General features: G+C 47.6%; 1 protein-coding gene across 1 annotated transcript; it reads left to right on the forward strand.

Moving 5' to 3' along the window:
* Positions 1 to 449: 449 nt before the first annotated feature.
* Positions 450 to 8,644, forward strand: Lgalsl (galectin like). Its single transcript, XM_036201171.1, has 5 exons — positions 450 to 897; positions 2,044 to 2,115; positions 2,264 to 2,352; positions 2,918 to 3,095; positions 5,664 to 8,644. Exons 1-5 carry the CDS (start codon positions 886 to 888, stop codon positions 5,805 to 5,807), a joined length of 495 nt encoding a protein of 164 aa, XP_036057064.1. The 5' UTR covers positions 450 to 885; the 3' UTR covers positions 5,808 to 8,644.
* The last annotated feature ends 1,307 nt before the right edge of the window (positions 8,645 to 9,951 follow it).

Here is a 9,951-nt window from a genome sequence, read left to right on the forward strand (position 1 = left end):
AAGCATGACTTTAAAATATCAAGTTTCCTATAATTGCCCAATATCTTAGAATAATAGGTGTGGATTTTTTTAAGCTCAGACTAGTAAACAGGAGCAAAACAGGAAGCCCAATTACACCTCACTTCAGCCTGTAATGCTGAGACCCATTTCCACAAAGGCTCTTTGGATTCCAGGCATGCTCAGGTAATCCCCCCGCACCACGGAGATTACCATGATTAACACTGGTCCATAAGGGAAAACTGAAATACAAAAGCCGCAGAGATGCCAGGCCCCACGAAGGGCCCCTTTGGGACTGCAGCAACTCACCCAAGCCCCTTGCTTACTAGTGACTCACCCAGTGCACGGGGTAAGACAAGGATGTCACCTACCAGAGGGCACGCTGATGCAGCCTAATCTGAGAAGTTACGTAATAATGCTAGTGTGGAGATCCCATAGAGGAGCCCGAGCCTTAGAAGGAAAGAGAAGCGTATGCCCTGGGAAGTATTCCACAAAGGATGTTGGGTTTTTTTCTGTGAGGCCTTCCTTACCCCAGACTAAGCAAGTGAAGTAAAAAAGCTGAGGACAGAGGCCGTGTCCAGTTGAATTCACGATTTGGCACCTGCCAAAGAAAGCTTCTAGGACCCGACACGGGCCTGCGCTTCCCCGGGGAAGAGAGCCTTGTTCGGGGTCCGGCAAACTCCCTCCCTGGAGTCCCGCCGCCTCTTTCTTTAGGATCAAATACCTCCTGCAAGCCTCGGACCCTGCGTTCCCTTTCTCCCCCCACAGTGAAACCAACCTCTCCACCCACTCGGCTGGAATTCTCTGAAAGAAGCCACGCCGGGTCTCCGGCTTTGGAGTCCCCCATCTTCTCTGGACCAGGCTCCCCCCCCCCCCCAGTCCCCCAGGATGCGGAAGGAGGTGAGTGATTAGGCTGCGGGACAGGAGGGGCAGGAGTGTCCCCACACCTGTCACCTGGCCCACCTGGGCCCTCCCTCCCCCCCCCCCTGCCCCGGCCCCACCCACCTTCCCGCCGACCAGCCCCCGCCCTCCCCGGCCTCCAGCCACGGTCCAATGGCCGTGGGGCAGGGCACGCTGAGCAAGCCGCGGCGCCCGGGCCGCGTCCCCGCCCTGTTCCCGGTCGCCGGTTCCCGAGCCGGGCCCTGCCGCCTTTAAATGCCACCCGGGGCCGACGCACTGCGGCCCTCGCCACCGTCCTCCCTCCGCCGCCGCGACCTCCGCGCCGCCCGCCTCCCCTCCATTCCCTCCCCCTCCCGGGCCTGCGGCCGCGCCAGCCTGGGGCGTGCGCGCGCGCCCGTGTGAGCGCGCGCCCGGCTCGGACCCGCGCCCGCCGCCGCCGCCGCCGCCGCGTCCCCGCCGCTCGCTGCAGGAACATGGCGGGGCCGGTGCCCGACAGCGATGCCGCGGTGGTGAGTGCAGCGGCCGCCCGCGAGGAGGGGAGCTCGGCGGGCCCGGGGCGGGGGCTGCCGGCCGGCGGCGCTGCGGGCGGCGCGGTACCTGTCAGCAGCCGCCGCGGGGTGGGAGCTCCGGGCCCCGGGGCGCGGGGCAGCAGGGCGCCGGCCAGGTGCGCGCCGGGCGCGTGTGCGTGCACGTGGGTTCGTGTCGGGCCGCGGCCCCGGCGGCCGGGGATCTCCCCGCTTGGGAACGGCCCCGCGCCCGGGGCTCCCGAGAGAAGCGGCGCGCCGTCGCTGCTCACCAGCCGCGTCCCGGAGGACAGGCCTGGGGGCAGAGGTTCCAAGAGCACTCGTGCCTGGAGAGGGGCCTGCAGCCCACCTACACGGGCTTTGCTGCCCGGCGGGCCGCGACCTTGAATTTGATCCGGTCTGAGAGGCTGGGGATCATCAGAGGCTTAGACCCGGTGGAAAGGCCGGGTTTTGTTTCGCGGTTATTTAATGAGCTATAAAGAAGCATCGTGTGCAGACGCTGCCTGTGTGTCTGTGGAGGGCTGCTGGATTCCGACAGATTTGTGTTGATTCCTCGCCCTTCCCTTCACTCCCTAATAAACAAGGATCTGTGGAAAGCCAATCTGTGTGCTTCTATTTTTAGAAACTTGATGATGGGCACTTAAACAACTCCCTGGGTTCTCCAGTTCAAGCCGACGTGTACTTCCCACGACTGGTAAATCAATGTGCTCAGTGTCTCTACCTTTATCCCTTCCTTCCAGTTGCCTTTTTCTTGCTTTCTGGTGGGTCAGGTCCTCAGGGCCGAGGGCTTGGCTCTTCGCTAACAGTGGTAAACTTCCTGTTTGTCCCCTCCTCCTTTGCAGATAGTTCCATTTTGTGGGCACATTAAGGGTGGCATGCGACCAGGCAAGAAAGTATTAGTGATGGGCATCGTAGACCTCAACCCAGAAAGGTAAGGACAGAGCCCTGCAGTTGCTGAGCCGTGGCTGCTTCCTCCTCTTGAGGATTGCTCCTTGGGAGTGCCAAGAAAGTACCGTGTTCCCATGAAAAGAATGTGTATGAATCCTAGCCATCATCTCTCTAGATAGCTATTTATATCAGCAACGACAAAAATAGGCCTACAGTCTCTCTTTGACCCTTGAGGAGGCCAAAAGACTTCATTTTCTTTTTTATGGTTTTGAAACATCGTAAAAGCCATTAGAATAAATAAGAACCAAACTTTATGAGATATTTCCCGTGTCAACTTCTGGAGCTGTTTTGAGAATTCTGAAATGGATTGAGGCATGGGTGGCCTGCGGCATTTGAAGTCTTCAGTTGCAATTATTTTCAGTTACTGTAACGTTTTCCTCAGAGCCTGCTCTAGGTAACAAAATCTATTGGTCTGAGTGTAATCTTGCCAGTGTTTAAACTCTGTGTAAACAGTAGCAGCCCATTACAAGCAGATGAACCACATGGGGAGGAACTAGGTCAAATTAAATGTTACATCTAACTCCAGCTGAGTGACACTTTCTTTTTAGCTTTGCCATCAGCTTGACCTGTGGTGACTCGGAAGATCCTCCTGCCGATGTGGCAATCGAACTCAAAGCTGTGTTCACAGACCGGCAGCTCCTCAGAAACTCTTGTATCTCCGGAGAAAGGGGCGAAGAGCAGTCGGCAATCCCGTACTTCCCATTCATCCCGGACCAGCCGTTCAGGGTAGGTACCTCGAGTGCCTGAGCGCAGTGTTGGCAAGGCTGCTGCGGACTCCTTATCTACTGTGTGCCAAGAGCTCTTTAAGAATTTCTTGGTGTCCAAGAAACTTGTCAGCCCGCTGTGAGAAAAGAATAAAAAACAAAAGAGATCTGCTTGCTGATAGGCGTTAGTGCTTGCCACAGGAGCTCTTGATTCTGTTCAGCCCATGTGTTTAGTTAATGGATGCCTGTGTACATACCTAATTGCTAAATCCTTAACCACAATTCTACTTAGCCAATACAGAGGTATTAATTATTTACTTGTTTCCTTGGGGGCGGTAGTGGGGATGGGACACATTAGGTAGGTTTGTGCACATTAGGTAAGGTCTACCATCTAGCTACAGTCCCAGCCCTCCTTTTTTGTTTCTATTTTAAAACAAGTTCTCGCTAAATTACCCAGACTGGCCTTGAACTTCTGATCTTCCTGCTCAGTTTGCAGAATAGCTGGCATTATAGACCTGTACCGTCAGGCCAAGCTGGGAGTACTTAGTCAATAATTTTCTGTGTAGTTCCCAGCATAGTGTTAGGCATGTAGTGAATACCGACTCTCAAGTATCTGATTCTTTATTAAATATTAATAAGTATCCAGAATTTTCCTGTTTCTCAGCCTTTGAGTAGCTCAAAACTTTATTAGTTTTGGGTTTAAAACAATTTAGTGATTATTATTTCATCTCCTCTCATTCCCTTTGCTAATGAGTCCATATTTGTGTATTTATTTTCCCTGTGGGTTAATTAAGCCTGTCTGTTTCATGGTCACAAGCTGTGTGGCTGACAAATTTCTTCCCTTGGGCTTGGTTGGATATCAGAGGTTTGCTCCTGCTATCCAGCAGGCAGGAAATACAACCCAAACTCACTATCTCATCGGGCAGCAGTAGCAATACATTCCTCTGCAGGGCACTGCCAAGTAAGCGGTTCCAGTCGGTCATATAAAAAGGGCTTGCTGACATGCCGGGCCTGGCGATGATCCATTGCCACACTTCACAATCATGGCAGCTTGGTTAAAGGTTCAGTGTTGCAGTAAGCCAGAGCAAAGAAAACTGCTCTTAATGTCCTGTTCTTCATGTGGAACTTCTCAAGGCCTCCTGACTCTTTCTCTTTCCTTAGAGTCTAAGGCAAAATAAAAATCCATAACTTTTTTACATCAGTGATAGAAATGAGATTGTTCCCCTTGTAATCCTAATCTAGGAAGTTACCCTATACCTCAGTCCTCCTTTAGAATGGTAAGCCCTCGTGGGCGGCTCTTGCTATGCCAATTTCTTAAGTGGTAAGCTGTGTGTGTGTGTGTGTGTGAGTACTTGAAGGCTGGAGGTCAATTCAGGTATCATCCTTCGGATACCGTCATCCACCTCCTTTGAGACAGGGATTCTCATTGTCCTAGATCTCATCAGTTGGGCTAACCTGGCTGGCCAATGAACCCAAGTATCCCTGTGTCTCCACCCACATTTGGAGCCTGACATTTTTGGGGGAGTGTAAGCGGGGAGAGAATTAAATGTGGGTCTTCTTGCTTGCAAGGCAGAGTGCTTCACCAACTGAGCTATCTCAGATAGTAAATCTTCACACCTAATTCGTGATTGTGAGCTTCTGACTAGGAGGAAGACAGTGCTTCCCAAAAACAACAAACTGGAATTAAATAGAACTCCTTGATGATATAATTGAAACGGTAATGTGAAAGTAAATGTGACTAATACGACATGTCGAGTCTCCTTCATGGTGATTACCAGTGCTTTTCTAAAATATCATAGCACAGCCAATTATTAAACTCGGTGGTGGCCAGGTGGTGGTGGTGGTGCACACCTTTAGTCCCAACATGGAGACAGAGGCAGGCCAAGCCCAGCCTGGTCTACAGAGCAAGTTCCAGGACAGCCAGGGCTACACAGACAAACCCCAGCTCAAAAAAAGAAAAAGAAACCTCCGTGGTGAATTCTGGGAAAGGGTTTACCATGTGGACTCTGTGTTTGTTTATCTTAACAAAGCCTTGTTAATTACACATTCTTGGTCCAGTGGTAATTACTGTGTAATCCTCCCTCTCAGTGGTTACCATGTTTGTCTAGACTATTATTAGATGCTGCTAATGGACCGGTCATGCCTCAGGAGCGGCTCTCCTGTAGGTGGGATGGAATTGTTCAGCAAGGGACACGAGGGCATCGTGTTAGATTATCAGACCTGGGCCCCTTTGTACCTCCGAGTAGAGCACAGAAAGGCCATCACAGCCTCCCGTTGAAAACCTTTCACTGATACACAGCAGTGGTTCTCAAAGTGGGTTCCTTGCTCCAGCACCTCATCCCTTCCTGGGCACTGGAGAGAATGCAGACTTTTAGCCTGTGCCCTGGACTTTGTGAGCTGACAGTTGGAGGATGCAGAACCCAGCAGTCCAGACTCTGACTAGCTTCTGCACCTTGTGATGTTTGAGATTCACTGGGGGTGTTGCTTTTCTTCTCTACAATGAAGTATGCATTTGTTGTTGGGGTTTTTCCCTCCCTCCAGCAGGATTCATCCAAAACTGTGCATTAAATTGATATTTTGTTTCTTCTAGGTGGAGATTCTTTGCGAGCACCCACGTTTCAGAGTGTTTGTGGATGGACACCAACTTTTTGATTTTTACCATCGTATTCAAACATTATCTGCCATTGATACCATAAAGATCAATGGGGACCTCCAGATCACCAAGCTTGGCTGATGGTTAAAGCGCTTCTATTTCACATATGATCAGGTGCCACAACTACATGACTGTCTGAAAGAAGTGTCCTAGAAAGATCTGGAGACTCAAAAAGAAAACAAAAACAAAAGACAGACTTCACTGTCTCTTCTGTGCGGTTTAAGTCCAGAATGACAACTTCATCTGCAGTTTGCCCAGAGGAAGAAAGACACCGAGCCACTGTGCCCGGAACAAAGTAATACATTTACGCTGGACTTTATTCAGACTAAACTAAAATGGATGCGTGATGATTTGTGATAGGTGGCAATCATTCATAATTTCAGAGCAAGATGATACTCAGAAACAAAAGTGCTAACGGCCTCCAACAACAGCGGCACATCAAATCGGTGCACCTCTGCACTCAAGTGGACTTGTGTAGCGCAACCAACATTTTAGTCCGGGTATTTACAGAGAATGTAGATTGTGCAAGGTTTGGTTTTTTTATGTTTTCTTGGGGGTTGTTTTGTTTTTGTTTTGTTTCATTTTTTAGGACAGCATCATGTTAACTCGGCTTTTTAAGCTTCCTCAGTTATTTATTTATATTCAATGTATGTATCAATGTACTAGAGAATGAGCAATGTCTACGATTATGAACTTAGGTCTGAGGGGGAAAATTATGTATTCCAAGCATAAAACAAGTGGATCTATACCTTAAAGAATTTGAGCATATTCTCCACTCCCCTCAACTTTGACTTCTTAACATAAATTGCTGTAAGTGCTTTTTGGGGAAAATTTGCAACATTTTGATGAAACTCCAGTTTTTGTCGATGATGTGAACTTCTGTTTGCATTGCTTCTTCTCCTTCCTGTGGATTAGCGCGGTGTGGGCTTCCTTCCATAAGGCTAACTACTCCCTAGATTCACATGATAGCTCATTAAGTTGTTATTAAATTAATGGAAAGTGTATAAGAAGTGATTGCATAGACAACTTTTAAAATAACGATTATATCAGTTTTTAATAGTGTCCTATGAAAATGATTCCAGCACACTGTGTAAGGCAGAAACAAATTGCCCCAAATAACTGACTGGGAAATAATTTGTATCAACTTAGGCAGTTAGCTCATTGTATAATTTTTCTTCTGAGACCCTCCCCAGTATCCCTAGAGCAATGCCTTTGGAGCTTCTGAGCAAGGCACTGCCTTGCCTCTGTGTGGTTTTGCAGGAAGTAGGATAAGGTGGGATCCAGTGATGTCATCTGAGAGATGAAGTCCCAGGGTTTCAGGTCTTTGATTCCAGCTGATAGCGTTCGTGCTTCCCTGCCCTTGCAGAGCTGATCAAATAGAAGCTGTCTGGAGGGGAGGCTGCAGGTTATTGATGTATCTCAAGGGTTGGCATGGTTGGAGTCACAGGAGTGTGTTTCACACTCTGCATTGGTCCTGGAGAGAAGGGTCCTTGGCATTGCTTTGGCCAGTTGTGGGAGAAGAAAGGGGTGCTGGATAGGGATGTGTTTATATATAGTTTAGGTTTTGTTTGTCCAGTGTACGTATCTTATTAGGGCATCCTCTCGTCCTGCTTTGCTTTTAAGGTTTTTTTACACACATGCAGAGGCACTGAAGTGGCCATGTCTTCTTCATGTGTCAAGAATGTAGACAGTGTTTCAGAACCAAAGTCTAAGATAAATAAAGCAAACTCAAATAATGAGCTTTTTATAGGTGATCTATTTGGAGCCTTCTCAACTTTAAAACTGTTTAGCACAGTTCTGTGGTGTTATATACAAAGACTTACCTATCTACCCACACCAGCTACATCTTGCGAAGCTTTGTGAACCCGCTGGCCTCTCAGCCATAGTCAGCCATGAGAGCTGTTTCGTAGCTCCAGGTACTTTTTAAGCCTGTGATCAATTTCTCATGGTTTGAAAGCCACTTTTGAGGAGTGTTTGTCAAAAGACTTAGAAAGCACCCTGAAATACATTTGGATTCAACTCATGTAGTAAACACCCCTGCCCCCAGAGGGCTCTTCTGAGTGGCCAAGCGGGTAATTCACAGAAGTGTGGGGAGTGGGGAGTGTAAGAGATCAGAAGTGACTTTTCTCTCATTAGCTGCTGATCTCAGACTTCTTGGTATAGAAAACAGTGTTAAACCATCACCCTACAGGTCAGCGGGGTCCTCTGACTGGCCTCCGGGGACTCTAAGTGATGTGATGGGTTCATTTTGGACTAGCTAAATAAATAGGGAACACATCCTATTTATTTGTCTTAATGGCTAGCTAGAAACAAGGACGCGTTCACACCCTCCTCAGCCTGGGAGGCCTAATGTGGGAATTTCAGGATGGAAAGTGCAATTTGAAGCTTCACAGGAAAGTATTTGCATACATAGGGGTTATATCCACCCAGAGCCCTGGTTCCGCAATAACCCAAATCAAGGGAAAACAGTCAGGCTCCGGGGAAATAAGCAACCTTTAGACAATCTGCAGCAAAGTTGGAGTAAATGTGACTATCAAGGTAATAGAAGTGACTTCTACTTTCTGGGATGTCCCAGAATTGTCTTAAAATTACTATTTTTTTAAATTTTGAAGCCCGGTTTCAAATCTTGCCAACTTCTCTAAAACCCCCTAAGAGATCACTCTTAGAATTGTCAATGCACTACATGGCGACTCCGTGTGCATTAAGAGAAAATATCCAAAATAGGATTGAGCCCTGTTGCCTTGAGAAAACAGCCTTGGCATTTTCTGGCATTAATGTAAAGATAATGTTCCTAGGATGACATATTTTCAAAGAAACACTTTCTTATTTACTGCGTGGTGTAAAGTGTTGTTGAATGTGTTGTTACATTATGTCACTGCTGAAAGTTATTTGCACTATAATAAAGGAATTTTCTACAAGATAGCGTCTGAGTTATTACATGTTGCACTTGGCCCGAGATATAATGTACTTATCATAGACCATGTGCTTAACAGTGGTCCCTTTATCTCACATACTATAAGACCACCTGTACATGTGTTTCCCTTGTTGATAAAGGCAAAGAAAATGTCTCAGACCTAAGGAGCTTTTGTGTGAATGTCTGGGATCTGTTTTAATAAAATATAAAACATAATGACATTTCGCATGCATTGACCCTACTGTTTGGCACACAGTTCTGAGGTTGAATGCATGCATAGATTTAGTATGTAACTATTTAATCAATACAGATGGATTGCTTCATTCCCCAAGTTCCCTTATATTTAAATCTGTCTCCAACTTCTAACTTGGGTCAGGCGGCCACTGATCTCTTCTCCCTTGCTGTAGCTTTATATTTTCTGTAATACTGTAAATGACAAAGTCACACAACATTCAACCCATAATGTTTTAAAGTTGTTTTCTTTGAATTTGCGTGATGTGTTCGGGCTACATTGATACCGTTTCAACTGTTTCCCCCTGACATTGCTGAACAGTATTGCACTCTGTATACAATACAGTAGTATATTTTTTCTTTATCCACTCCCCCTTAGGATGTGCTGGACCTCCCTCCCCTCTCTTTCTTTCCACCCGCCCCCGAAATCAGGTGTTGCTATGTAGTCCAATCCTAAAATGGCAGTCCTTCTGCCTCAGCATCTCAGGTTAACCTCAGGTTCTCTGGCTGCAGCATGCCGAGTGAAGAGACAGTGGGTGTTTAATATATCTTTGAAACAGCAAGCTGTTTTCTTTTGTGTTCTTTCCTGGGATTTGAATGATTAAGGAAGGATTCAGCCTTGGAGTAAAACTGGAAAGCTTAAAGAAGTATGCCCAACTTCAGTTACCAACAGTGACAGACTCCCAGGTTGAATTTGGGGTCTTACTCCTAAATTAACAGATCCCTTCCTTCACTTTTTCAGAGAGCAGAACTGTGAGGTTTGCTACTTTCTCTGTCCTGACTTTGACAGTTCTCCAGGTAAGGAGAGGGCTGCTAAGGTGAGACAACTCACTGAGGCTGCCACAGAGATGGAGGCCTTGCCCCTGCCCCTCCCCCTCCCCACCCCTCCCCACCGCCCGCCAGTCTAGAAATGTCCTTGAGGGATAGGCCATTTTACCAGTTTTGTGACAGCGTGCTAAATTAGATGGTGTGACAGAGATCAGTAATTAGAGCCTCTAAAGGCTCCCACCACTTAGGGCTGTCATTCATTGCACAGGTGTTTGTTGGACTGTGTCAATTGCTGTGCCAGACTCTGAGATC

This window comes from Onychomys torridus, chromosome 10 (assembly GCF_903995425.1).
Source record: "Onychomys torridus chromosome 10, mOncTor1.1, whole genome shotgun sequence".
Taxonomy (NCBI): domain Eukaryota; kingdom Metazoa; phylum Chordata; class Mammalia; order Rodentia; family Cricetidae; genus Onychomys; species Onychomys torridus.